The following is a 13,560-nucleotide window of genomic DNA, read 5'->3' as shown; positions in this document are numbered from 1 at the left end:
TTCAGAAAATTCGTTCAGAGATTAATAGCATTTCAAGTTCTAACATTTTTTTTATAAGTGCAAAGAAATGCTTGTCATTGAGCAAAAAACAAGATCAGTATGGTAAGTCAACGGAGCAATTCTTTTTTACAGAGAGACTTCCGAAAGCGGCAATTATGATGTGAATCGACTGGCTAGACTAAAAGACAGGTCACACAGGTCGATTTCCGTTGACTAACCTGGAAGATTTCGCAAGTTGTGTAGTCGACTCTCGGGGAGACACAGTCCCCTCTGGAGATGAGTCTGGCCACGACAGGTATTCTCCCCAATCTCGCTCTCTGGGAATTTCCTACGGCTGGATAAGCTGCGGCGAATCTGTGAAGATTGGCTTATATAATAAATGAGCAGGTTCACTTACAAAGTACAAGGAGGCAGCTTAGGGTCATTTACCATAAACCTGATAGTTTGGTGTTTGGAATTGTGACCTCGACTTTTAACAATTTAACCAAAATAATTTATGGTTTTCAGGGATTAAGCTGCGAAGTAGCAATAGGTTATGGTTAATTTTTTTTTTTTACGCTAGTTAAAGCCACCTTACGTACTTCCTGCGACCTCTGCAGTGGTATTTCATATTTACGGCAACTGTATTATCAGTATGACATACATCAGCTTTGAATTTGTTCCAGACCTGAATCCAACGTTCATATTGCGTAAAGAAAATTCTAATGTACCTCGTTCTCTTACTATTCATTGTTTCCGCAGTGGGTAGCGTCGTCAGTGCACCTCACGAGGTGCACCGTAGACATTATTTAAGGTTGTTTACATCGTCCCTTCGGCCCCTAGCTGCAACCCCTTTCATTCCTTTAACTGAACCTCCGTTCATGTTCTCTTTCTTCCATCTCATTTTCCACCTTTTCCTAACAGTTGTTTCATAGTGCATCTGTGAGGCTTTCCTTCTGTTACACCTTTAAAACCTTTTAAAACTCAATTAACCCTTCATCGATAATTGTCCTCATAGGGCCCAGGGCCTGGCATTTGGCCTAAATTTCATATTCTATTCCAATACTTTTCATCATTGATTTGAGTCTATTCTACAAAGGATAAAATACAACGTAAGGAACATTTGGTTCATAACCGGGTCGGGCATCGTACTACTCGGTCAGACTGAGGTGGGAAGTCAAAAATGACGCGTTACCATGCTATAAAAACAGGAGTGAATGGCTTTTGCAAAGTACCTAAACAAAGCAAAGGAAGACTGAGACTTACCCTTTGCAAAGCTGGACGAAAGTATCGTGGTATGCATTTACTGTGTAGAAAATCAAGCGGTAGAAATCTTCTCCTGGAGATTCACTGAGAAACATTACCTCCATATCCGATTTCCCTACCTATGGGAGAAGAGAAGAACTATCATTGTTTGATGACTGCGTTCATTGCCGAAATCTAGTGCATGATTGGCTATAACATGTTATAAATAAAAAGCATTTCAATATCCAGGAAGCACAATACACGTCGAAATGTAAAGTAAAGCTTAGTTCAGGGGTTCTTAACACGGGATATCCACAGTCCACACTCCTTGGGGGTATGAGAACCACACGTTGGTGGTATAGGACTTGATCTCTGAATACTTGTATATATTTGCTTTTAGTGTTTCAATGTAAACATGGGCAAGTCTTGTAAAGAGATAACTATATAAGACTGTTAAAGCTTTTGATTTTCTTGTATGTTCTATTTCCAAGTATATTAAGCTATATTGTCAAAAAATAGGACTTGAGTGGACTTAAGCAAAGGTGGTTATGGAACCATATTGGGTAAAAGGTGAAGACCCCGTAGGAGAGTAGTGCCGTCAATGGACCTCATGCGGTGCACTGTAGGCATTACATAAGGTTCTTTGCAGCGTGCCTTTGGCGCCTAGCTGCAACCACCTTCGTTCCTTTTACTGTACCTCCTTTCATATTCTTTTTCTTCTGCTTATTTTCCACCCTCTCCTAACACTTGATTCACAGTGCAACTGCGAGGTTTTCCTCCTGTTACACCTTTCAAAATTTTTACTGTCAATTTCCATTTCAGCGCTGAATGACCTCATAGGTCCCACCGTTTGGTCTTTGGCCTAAATTCTGTATTCAACTCGACTCACGAACCACTGCTCTAGTTTGTACATGAGCGAATTTCCTAATTCAGTAAGGCTATGCGTATGGTAAGCATAAAATAACGTAGAGGTATCGAGTAAAATGGATTGACATACGAAAGTTGGGAAGGCCACACTATTTCCATAGTGAATAGTAAGGCCCAAGGCCTCGTGGATCTCCAGAAGCGTGGAAAAATAATTGTCGCCTTCTGCGTCGAAGTACTGTTGTCCGGACGTCCTCAAGTGTTCTAAGAAACCATAATAACGGTCGGGAACCATCATGATATGGACATGAGGGTGAAGTTGCGACACTCCTCCTTGATAGAGGGAATCCCAAACGAGGTTTGGGTATCTGTTGAAATAGAGACTGAATTAATACCATGAGAGCATAGATACCATAAGAAACTTTACTAGCTCTGGAAAATGGATAGATACCATGAGAAACATTACTAGCTCTGAGATATGGATAGATATCATGAGAATCTTTACTAGTTCTAGAGAATGGATAGATACCATGAGAAACATTACAAGCAATGGGATATGGATAGATACCATGAGAAATAATACTAGTTCTGGAGAATGGATAGATACCATGAGAAATAACACTAGTTCTGGAGAATGGATAGATACCATAAAAATCAGTACTAGCTCTGGTGACTGGACAGGTACCACAAGGAACATTACTAATTCTGGAGAATGGGTAAATGCTATGAGAAACATTACTAACTATGAGAACGGAGAGATACAATATAACAGTTGTACTTACATGTAATCAACGTCTATTGCCTGCATGTCCTTGGCGACATTCCAGCATTCGTCGAAGAGAGCGAGGAAAGTTGGCAGAGTGAAATTCAGAGGGTGATGTTGCTTGTAAGGGATCACCATTGTGTGCCAGCGATCAAGCCTGAAGGTGTTGCTTACCCTGACTGTGTGTTTCTTCTTGTTCCTGAGAAATAGCCAAGCAATACGATCTATACTCTATGGGCTGAGTGGTCTGGTGACCGAGCAGTCTTTCTGTAATCTCTAGCTTATGGTGTAACATCACAATTATCAATAACATCTCTGCTGGAAGAATTCAGGAAGCCAAGAAAATCAAGGAAAACTTCTTCGTGTTCCAGTAGTGAAGTATGCCATCGAATGATTATACTTTCCTTTATTTTTTTGGCCTAAACCACTAGGGAACTGACGATATTGAGTTATCATGTCATCAAACCATTAGCTTTATCATATTATTATTATTATTATTATTATTATTATTATTATTATTATTATTATTATTATTATTATTATACTTAGGAAGCAGACGCTCTCTCAAGCATACTTTTTAAAAAGTAATGGTTACTTCAGCAGCGTTACACTTGTAGAGATTCTTCTCTATTTTGCGAATAGCGGCTTTTTCCGTGCTACTTAAACAGGCTAGTAGAGCGCCAATAGAGGTCATGGTCAAATACATGGTCAAAATAGGTGTACATATTTGAATTTTACAGATAAACTGTGATACCATAGTCATCAAAGTCATTAACGATTCTCTCTCTCTCTCTCTCTCTTTCTTAAAGCGAGCTTTCGTCTGGAGCTGCCAGACATCCTCGGGCTGGGAAGCTGAGGGTGGACTGATCTTGGTGCGTTGTTGTTGTTGTTGTTGTATTAAGCCAACACTTCTTGTTGGCACGGGCCTTTCCCTTGTTCGGCCCGTAGGTTATCTGAAGAGATTCATTAGGTTCATGGTTCGTTTTAGGAATTTGGAAATATTTTTAGTTGTAGAGATAGGAGTGAACAGGGGAAGGATGATGGTGTCAGTAAGAGAGGGCCATCATGTCATATTGTAGTAGAAGTTTGAAAAAATGTAAGGCTTTCGAATATTAGAGAAGCTGTGCAGGTGGGGTTGTCCAACCCTTTACTTCCTTGGGTCACTGCGGGAGGATTTCAGTCGTAGGTAAAGTTTAGAAGAATGATAGTGGATGATGTGGATAGAGCCTTACAGTGAGGGGATGTGATGAGTTTGATTGATGTTACTTTTAGCTTATTTACCTTGGTGGAGTTAAGTTGTAGAGCATCTGGGCATGCTCTTCTAAGTTTTCAATTATCGTTTTTGTGACTGTGGCAGCTGCATGCTCAGCATCTTGTGCAAGTAATTCAATTTGTGCTGCACCTCTTAGCTGTGCTGTTTCTCTGCATTCCAGCAGGTAGTGAAGGAGTGGTTGCTGTGTTTCTTCTTGACAGTGTTCACATGGTCTGGCACTGTTTTCCACGATTTCCCAGCAGGCTTTATATTCTAGCCTGAGTCTGTGGATGATCACAGTAAGTTTTCTTGGTGTGTGCCTGACTATGGGAGGAGGCACTAGGTCAGTCGATGTCTTATACCATCTGGCAGATGGTGAGTTCTTTTCTACCCACTCACGATGGTCTTTTAGCAAGTTTTCTTTGCAGCGTGGTTTCATTGCATTCTTGATTTGTTGCAGTGCAGGTTGTATATGTATTTGCACTCTGTCAATGTGTTTTGTACATTTGGGTAGCTCATCGGCCCTCTAGTTGCCTGGAATTCCTATGAGACTGGGTATCCAGTTTAAGGTGACAGGTCTTCCTCTTTCGGTATGCTGGTGCAGCAGTGTTTTAATTCCAGCCAGCAGTGCCTTGTTCTCATTGTTTTTCTGTTGTTGCCTGTCTTATTGCTGTTAATTCTGTCTGCATAGTGGAGGCGTGGTTAGAGGTCCTCCAGCAGGCTGTGAAGTTTCTTGAATATACTGCAGCTCCCATAGTTTGATTCTCAGGATCTACAGTGCCATCAGTGTAGTATGTTTGTGCCCCTATGGTCTCAGTGTTTCTGATTGCTTCATAGGCTGCCGCTCTTAGCTCTTCTCTTGTGCAGTCTTCTTTTGCTCTTGGCAGGCTTGTGTATTTATATATTGCAGTGTCCTTCTTTCAGGGTGGTAGATGTTGTGTGCCCTGTGTTGTGTCTGGACCTAGCTGCAACAGTGTCTCTGCCATGCCTAGACTCTTGATGTTGTCACTTTGGTCCTTACCATAGGAACTCGGACTTTGAATCTCTGGGTGTTTAGCAAGTTCCTCTCTGGCTCTTTTCCTCGAGATGGAGTCTCTTTCTGAGAGGAACATCTTGGCCTGCTTGCATTTCGCTGTGCAATCCTATCCTCTAGTTTTGGCAAGTTAGTTTCAAGCCCGAGGTTGCACTGCCTTGTCCATGTGGGTGCTCCTAGCATGAGCCTCATTGCATTGTTTTGAATGACCTCCAGTGATTCTTTTTGAGCCTCTGTCAGCCTTATCAGAGTGGGGGCAGCATAGTCCACCAGTGTTCTGGTGCAGGCTAGGTAGTACTTCCTTTGTATGTGTTCATTTGCTCCCTCCTTCAGAGATGACATGTATCTCATGGTGGCCAGTCTTGCATTTGCTCTTTCTCTCAAGTACTTGATTTCCTCCTTGAAAGTTAGCTGCTGGTCTATGACAACTCCCAAGTACATGTAGCTGTCTACCCATTCTATGGGCTCAGCTCCTATTGTCAGTGGTTGCAGCGGTCTGTGGGCTTTTATTGTCATGGCCTTTGTTTTATTTATATTTATTTTAAGACCTAGCTCATTTGATTTATTGTTTATGTCATTGAGTGCCGTTTGCATTCTGGGCACTCTAACAGCTCCTCTTGCTACTACACACACATCATCAGCATAGATAAAGATTTCTACGCCTTCTGGAAGCTGCAGGGAGGCTATATTCTCCATTAGTATGTTGAATAGAAATGGACTCAGAATTCCTCCCTGATGGGTGCCATTTTCCAAGCCGTGGAATGTAGACATCACTCCTTGGAATTTTACTCTGGCCTGCCTTCCCAATAAGTAGTTTTTTGTCCAGGCTAGTAAGTGTCCTTGGACTCCCTTCCTTACTACTGATTGAAGTATTGCTGCTGGACTGGCTAATTCAAAAGCCTTTTCAAAATCTATGAAGACTACTGTAGCCTTCTTCTGATTTATGTAGCTGAGAACATGTTATGCACTCTGTAGTTCTGACTCCTTCCTGATATGCGTATAGCTGCTTGTGCAGTGGACCAATCTTGTTCTTCATTCTATTTAGTACCATTTTTTCTCCAGTTTTTTCAATGCATGACACCAATGCAATCGGTCTTGGGTTCTCTGGATCTTTAGGTTTGGGGATTGGCTGCGTGTCCTGCTGCCGCCAGGTTTGTGGTCTTGTATGCTCAATGTGTGTTTTGTTTAGGATTCTCAGAAAGGCTGTTTCTCCTGCAGGACCCATTTTACTGATCATGGTGTATGTTATCCTGTCTGCTCCTGGCGCTGTGTCTCTGCCAACTTTAAATACTGCTTTCAGTTCCTCTACTGTGTAAGGGGTGTCTGTATCATCTGGTCTGAGGCAGGCCGCATCGATCTCCTCCCATCTGATCGGTGCTAGTTGATCCTGAATTCTTCTTGTTTCAGGGGAGAGGTTACCTGAGCTAGTCCTGTTGGCGAAGGATGTTGCCAGTCTTTCCGCTTCTTCTAGTGGGTGAGGGTGAGTTGCTACGGGTGTTCTCTTCTTTCCGGCTACTCTGTTCAGCCACTTCCATAACCCCGAGAGAGATGTGTACTGTGATAGTTTTGTACACCATTCCATCCACTTTTCAATTCTTATTTCTTGCAGCTGCTGTTGACCATCATTTTTGACTGCTTGTAGCAGTTCCCTGTTCTCTGTTGTCCTTCTTTTCCTGTAGTTTTTTGTTACCTTGTTCAGTAGGGTTTTCAGTCTTCTTACTTCTAGGGAGTAGTACCAGGAGTCTTTGTAAGTGTGGTCTCTTCTTCCTACTCTCATGGGCATTGCCCTGTTTGTTGCATTGTGTATAGCCTCAACTAGATCTTTTTCTAGCTGATCTATGTCTTCTGATCTATGTTCTGCCCACTCTTCTGGGGCTAGACGAAATACAACCCAGTCTGCTAGGTCTTGGTTCCATGTCGGAGGAGGAGGCGGTATTGGAAGTAGTTGCTGCATCTCCAACTCTGTTACTGTAGCAAAGTGATCGCTTACTAGTGTCGTGTGCACTTGCCACCTTGTAAAGTGTCTGATTGTTGTGGCAAATGTCAAATCTAATCTACCTCCTCTTATGTGTGTAGGTTGCACTGAGTTGAGTAGTGAGACTCCTTCAAACTCATCTAGAGAAAATGCTATGTGCTCTCCAGGTTGGTTTGTGGTTGATGGGGATGATAGCAGAGGGTGATGTGCGTTAAAGTCCCCACATATAATTGTTGGTGAATCTGCTGCATGTGCGAAGAGCTGTGTGAGTTGTAGTTCTCCTGGTATTTTTCTATATATATTGTATATGTCTATCCTCTGGTTTAGCAGTGTGATTCTCACTGTTAGGGTCTCCACATTGTTGCCACAGGGGATTAGGTTGTGTGTTCTCACTGTTGGGATCGTATTCTTGATGATAATTGCCAATCCTCTGTCCATGCCTGTGCATGGGGTTGTGTAGACATTATATCCCGTTATTCTGAATTTTGTCCCAGTTGTTAGCATGGTTTCTTGAAGTAGAATGATGTCCACATTTTCTGTTTTGCAGACTGCAATTAGTGTAGCTGCCTTCGTCCTTATTCCACCAGCATTCCAGTTGACGATTTTCAACATGATTGGTATGTTGAGGAGAACTGTCTTGGGTCTCTTGGTGCATAAGTTCTTCCAGTTTCACCTGTCATGCATTCAGTGACTGATGATGATGATGAGGATGAGTTGGATGAATTGAGAGGGGTGGGGGTTATTGGGTTAGAGGATGTGGAAGGTGAGGGGTTGAGGGAGGATGTGGAAGGTAGAGATGAGGGGGTTTGAGGAGCAGGGTTTGCTGCAGCTTGGGTTGCTGCCTCCTGCATAGAGGTAGAGGGGGGGGGGGTGGACTTGGAAGCTCCTCTAATGAAGCTCTTTAGAAATACTTCTATGCACTCTTGAACGGTTTCTGCATTGATGTCTCCCTTTATGATGCAGTTGGAGAAGTCTGTCAATCTGTCTCTGAGATCGATTGTTTTTATGAATATGGTTCTTGGCAATGGTTTAGGTGCTTGAGGACTCGTTTGCTGGGGGGTGGGCCTTCTCATTGCAGACCTTGAGCTGTTTCTTTTTTTGCTGGCTCCTGTTTCCTTCCTGGATTCCTCCAGCTCTTCCCTGGTGTAAAACCTTCTTCTGGGCTGAGGTTTTGGGGCTGCTCTTCCTCTGGATATACTCCTTTCTTTTCTTGCCTCATTGGGTAGAGGCATTTACTCTTGCCAATCTTACGGGGCATCCCCACGCCATGGCAATGTGTGCCTTGCTGCAGTTGGGGCACTTTGATGTTGTAGTCTCCCCTGCTTTGCATTTTGCAATGCACTCCTCAGTAGGGTGTTTTTTGCTGCATATTGCACAGGTCTCCTGCTTTGCTTGACATTGGCTTTTGTGGTGTCCAAATTTTTGGCATTTGTAACACCTGAGTGGTTCTTGGTAGTACGTTTTTACCCCATACCTTCCAAAGACTCCCAGGTCAACTCTCTCTGGAATGATCCCCACGAAGGTGACCAGGACAGCTTTGGAAAGGATGCCTTGCTTATTTTTCATCCTTACTGCAGCTGTTATGTTGCTTGCGCTAGTCAAGTGGCTTTCTGGCATTTCAAGCGGGTAGCCTATCACTACTGCCTTCTTGATCTTCTCTTCTTCCTTGAGCTCCTTGATGGTGATGGCTGTGGTGGCCCTCAGGGTACTTATCGTCCTTGAGTCTCTGGATGAGATTGTCCATTGACCCTGCCTGTTAGGTTTTGCCTGGGATTGCAGGTTCTTGAATTTGTTTTGGAAGGCTGCTATAGCCCTGAAGCCTTCAGTGGAGTTGCTGGCCATGACCCTGAAGTGGGTGATCTTTTCTTTGACTTGGTTTCCCGTAGTGCAGTTTTTTTCCAGTGCATTGCCTTTGAAGCTCGTCCTTTTTCCTGTTTCCTGGTCCTTTTTGAGGTAACCATAGTCCATTCCTGGTCATTATCGTCCTCCTTTGTTCTTTTCTTCCTTTGGTCCTCAGCAGTTCCTATGGCTTCCATATTGGTGGTCTCTTCCAGTTCCTGTTGTTGTTGCAGTTCCATTTCAGACATCCTTAGGGGTGCTTCCAAGTCAAAAGTTGGGGGGGCGAGTAAAGACAGCCAGTGCGCCTGGTTGGGTTGTCCAACCCTTTAAGCCCTAGGGCACCAGACAAAGTGAAAGTTCGAGTAGAAGAATGAAATTATAGAACCTGAAACTGTAGACTTGGTGCAGTGTCCTTCCTCCTTATATCTGTGGTTGACAGCAGGGGGTCTGCCCCATGCTTGTCTCCTATTGGCTGGTGGCGGTGAGTCTTTGTTTTCATTGGTTGCCTGAGCCAGGTCTCAAGCTCCCACTGCTCAACCTGGCAGGACACTCACCAGGAACTCGACCGCGCCTCCCAAGTACTTGTGAATAACGGGTACTCAAATAAATTAATCAGCAAGGAAGTCCGCACAGCCCTGGAGAAACGGTACGGCAGTAAGAGCCTGCAGCCCCGCCCCCAGGATAATATCAAGCTGTGCTACAAAGCCTTCATGAGTTCCCATTACCGTGAAGAAGAGGGCTCCATTAAGAAAATTATTTCTGAAAAGTATCCCCGACTGACGACACCAAGAATATCGACTTAATCATATATTACCAGAATCAGAGGATGCGCGACCTTATTGTGAAAAATATCCCCCCTTCACAGGTACGAGAACCCCTGAAGCAGACGCATGTAGTGTACCAGTATACATGCCCAGTAAGCGAATGCAGCGGCGCCTACGTAGGTATGACTGCCATGCGACTGTCGAAGAGACTCTCGTGCCCAGCCCAAGAGGGGGCTATCAAGAATCACGCCCGCACAAAACATCAGGAGGCCATCTCCCAGGATGTCATCATAAAGAACACGAAAATTATCGGGAAGGCCCCTGATGTCCGTCGGTTGCGCCTGCTGGAGGTGCTCCTCATCCAGCAAATAAAACCTACACTGAATACGACGCATGGAGAATTTCTTCTCCCTACGAGTATGAGAAGACCTGCCACCAACAATGACACCACCGATCACGACAACTCCACGGAAGACAACGGCCCCGAACGTGGTACTCCTGCAGCCGAGGAAAATCAAATTAGTCGTGACAACCCACAGCGTAGCGCAACGCCCATCAACGTTACAGCGCCGCTCAGGAGGTCCAGGCGGCTGCAGGATATGCTGCAACGCAATCATCGGCTCGAAGAAAGTGGCTTGAGACCTGGCTCAGGCAACCAATGAAAACGTAGACTCACCGCCACCAGCCAATAGGAGACAAGCATGAGGCAGACCCTCTGCTGTCAACCACAGATATAAGGAGGAAGGACACCGCACCTAGATCCTTACGGGCCAAACAAGGGAAAGGCCTGTGCCAACAAGAAGTGTTGGCTTAATGCAACAACAACAACAGCACCAAGATCAGTCCACCCTCAGCTTCCCAGCCCGAGGATGTCTGGCAGCTCCAGACGAAAGCTCGCTTTAAGAAAGAGAGAGAGGGAGAGAGAGAGAGAGAGAGAAAATCGTTAATGACTTTGATGACTATGGTATCATAGTTTGTCTGTAAAATTCAAATATATACACCTATTTTGACCCTGTATTTGACCATGACCTCTATAGGCGCTCTACTAGCCTGTTTTAAGTAGCACGGATAAAGCCGCTATTCGAAAAATAGGGAAGAATCTCTACAAGTGTAACGCTGCTGAAGTAGCCATTAGTTTTAATAAAGTATTATTATTATTATTATTATTATTATTATTATTATTATTATTATTATTATTATATTATTATTATTATTATAGTTGTTTCAACGGCATTTAATTTATATAGAATCTCAATTCTTCGTATTATCTTTTTCTCAACAGCATGTAAACCAGTATCTTAATTCACTTTGTTGTATACTCTCATAGATGACTGCCTGTGCGCTGTCGACACATCAGAGGAAATAAACCTAAGACAACTGAAATCTTTATATGTCCTTGGGAAACCTGATACACCAGCTACATGCTGTTGAGAAAAAGATAATAAGAAGAATTGACAAGATTCGATATAAATTAAATGCCATTGAAACAGCTATAATATTCAATGCTACTGCCCTCAGAGAATGCCTCCTCTCTAATTATTATTATTATTATTATTATTATTATTATTATTATTATTATTATTATTATTATTATTATTCTGAAGATGAACCCTTTCAACAATAATCATAACATACGGGGAAACATTGGTAAGATTGTTAAAAGATAACATATAAACAAGTGCGTTATATAGTATATATATAAAAACTTAACAAAACGAAGTAAAATTTGGCACAAACCATATCCCTCCCCCGCAAAAAAAGAAATACATAAACGGAATAAGTAGAGGGAACCAGACCTTCCCAAGACGTCCATGGCGGTGCTTTCGAGGGGCCTACAGAAATCGCAGTTCTGTCTGGTCTCCTCCGATTGCTTGTCCACCCACTCGTAGAGATTGACGGGGGGTCCGGGCATCGGCCGACTGGAACGCAGAGTGTTGTACATGACATGTTCTGATGTCAGCGGATGGTACACGTAGATTAGTTCCTGAAAAGACGTTGATTGACTGGTTACTTTTTACGTCGACTGGCGTCGCAGCTTGCGTGGTTGTGGCAGGGACCCACTAAGACTTAGTGGGTCCTGGGTTGCTGTAACTGCATGCAGTCTTTGCCGTAGATAATTTGTATTAAACAAAACCTTGGTCAATTATTTTTCGATAAAAATGGACTCATGCAATACAAATTTTACTATTGCTTTCGCATTTTTGCATCCATAAAAATGAAGTATAAAATAAATGCATAGGTTCTTGAATGCATTACTTTCCTGTCTGTAAAAGTAATGAAAAGTTTGTTTACCCTTCTTTAATTACAAATTTCGTCTTCTGTCTGAAATGTCAAATGACGCATGCTGGGTAATGCGGATTTAGAAATGGCGTCATCGGCTCCACTGCCTTCATTATTACTAGCATTTCATTGGGTTATTTCTGCACCAATAATAATAATTAATTTTGATGGAAGAATTCAGGCTCGTTTACCACATCAATAGCAGTAATTACAGAAGTGGTATCTAAATGAAGACCTGAGTAAGGGTAGCTAAAACTACTTCCACGTAGTTGATTATAAGTGGACCACAGGGAAACTTGGTCTTCATTAACACTAAACAAAATTTCGGTCCGTGAGGTTATCATTTCATTTACTATCATTAATTTACTCATTCTGGTTCTCAGAGTAGTTCAACTCAGGGGGCGTCATTTGAAGGGGGGGGGGGCGGTAACGACCCCACCCAAGACTCAACTTGCCCCTCCCCCCCAAAGCCTCATCTTGGCCCCCTTACCCCTAAAGCCCCAAGAAGTAGCAGCATTTTTTTTTAATGTGCAGTCAAAATATATGAGAATATTACGTTTCTTGATCCTTATCTGTCTACAAGCTACCAATAATGATGAGATAAACAAACAATAGTGGGAGTATGTAATTTTTGCTGAAATACTTACTCATGTGGCTTCAAAAAGCGCATAAAATAGCTCAAAATAAAAAACCTCAGCTGATTAACCGTCTTTGCCCCCTCCCCCCAACAAAAACCTGAAATGACGCCCCTGGTTCCACTCAACTCAGACCTTGAGCATAGGCAGCCCTAGAGCTTGTCTTTAGAACAATGTAATCTTTGACACTAGCGTGGAAAGTATTTGGTGGTTTATTTTTCGTTCGTTCGCTTACGGCTCTGTGCGTCTGCAACTCTCTGTCATGAATGATAACTTCGAAGACGTATTTAGAGGGAAAGCATGAACAAAATTAATTGAAATATCACATCCACTTTGATTAAATGGTTGAAATTTTAGTCAGATTTATTGCAATGAATTTAGAATTTGTTATTAATTGTTTTTTTTTCTTTTCCAGCCTCAACCATCACCCTCTTGTTAATATGTCTCACTGGGCAGTTAACCTGATGGCTATCTGTTGGAGATCATTATTTTTAGTTGATAAAATACGGCATTTAGGGCAAGTACGCGCCTACCCATCATTAGAACGACATTTAAAGATTATTATTTTATGACCTTAAAGTTCTCTCTAATATTTGATGTGAAAGCAAAGTCTTTGAAATAGTAATACAACCTTTCAGGAGGATTGTAGCATCATTGGAGGACCCATTCAATAATGCATTTTCAAATCATTTTACGGATAATTAAGCATAATAAACGTAGAGTATTATAATAAGTTCTGGAACATTTATATTGGCATTAACTAATATTTCATTGCTCACTGTTCTGAGCAAGATCCTTAGCTATCGAGCTAAACAGTTGTTTTTTTAAATATCACTGAAAAGGATGTAGCTGTAATTCTTTCACTATCTCTTTACATTCCTCTATAATGAGACGGACACGAAACTGTTTATCTCGCTCATGATCAAGGAAT

At 42.5% G+C, this 13,560-nt stretch overlaps 1 protein-coding gene across 2 annotated transcripts in view; it reads right to left on the bottom strand.

Annotated features, from left to right (window-relative positions):
- Window positions 1-13,560, bottom strand: part of LOC135226303 (uncharacterized) — a 36,848-nt gene that overhangs the window by 1,959 nt on the left and 21,329 nt on the right. For both annotated transcript variants that reach the window (XM_064265754.1, XM_064265747.1), the window contains 5 exons: window positions 11,511-11,698; window positions 2,871-3,050; window positions 2,222-2,456; window positions 1,246-1,364; window positions 219-354 (listed from right to left, as the gene is read on the bottom strand). In XM_064265754.1, coding sequence (XP_064121824.1) covers window positions 219-354; window positions 1,246-1,364; window positions 2,222-2,456; window positions 2,871-3,050; window positions 11,511-11,698 — 858 coding nt within the window. The remainder of the gene's footprint in view (window positions 1-218; window positions 355-1,245; window positions 1,365-2,221; window positions 2,457-2,870; window positions 3,051-11,510; window positions 11,699-13,560) is intronic.

This window comes from Macrobrachium nipponense, chromosome 20 (assembly GCF_015104395.2).
Source record: "Macrobrachium nipponense isolate FS-2020 chromosome 20, ASM1510439v2, whole genome shotgun sequence".
Classification (NCBI taxonomy): domain Eukaryota; kingdom Metazoa; phylum Arthropoda; class Malacostraca; order Decapoda; family Palaemonidae; genus Macrobrachium; species Macrobrachium nipponense.
The sequence above is the reverse complement of the archived record's forward strand: the minus strand, read 5'-3'. Positions and strand labels throughout refer to the sequence as shown.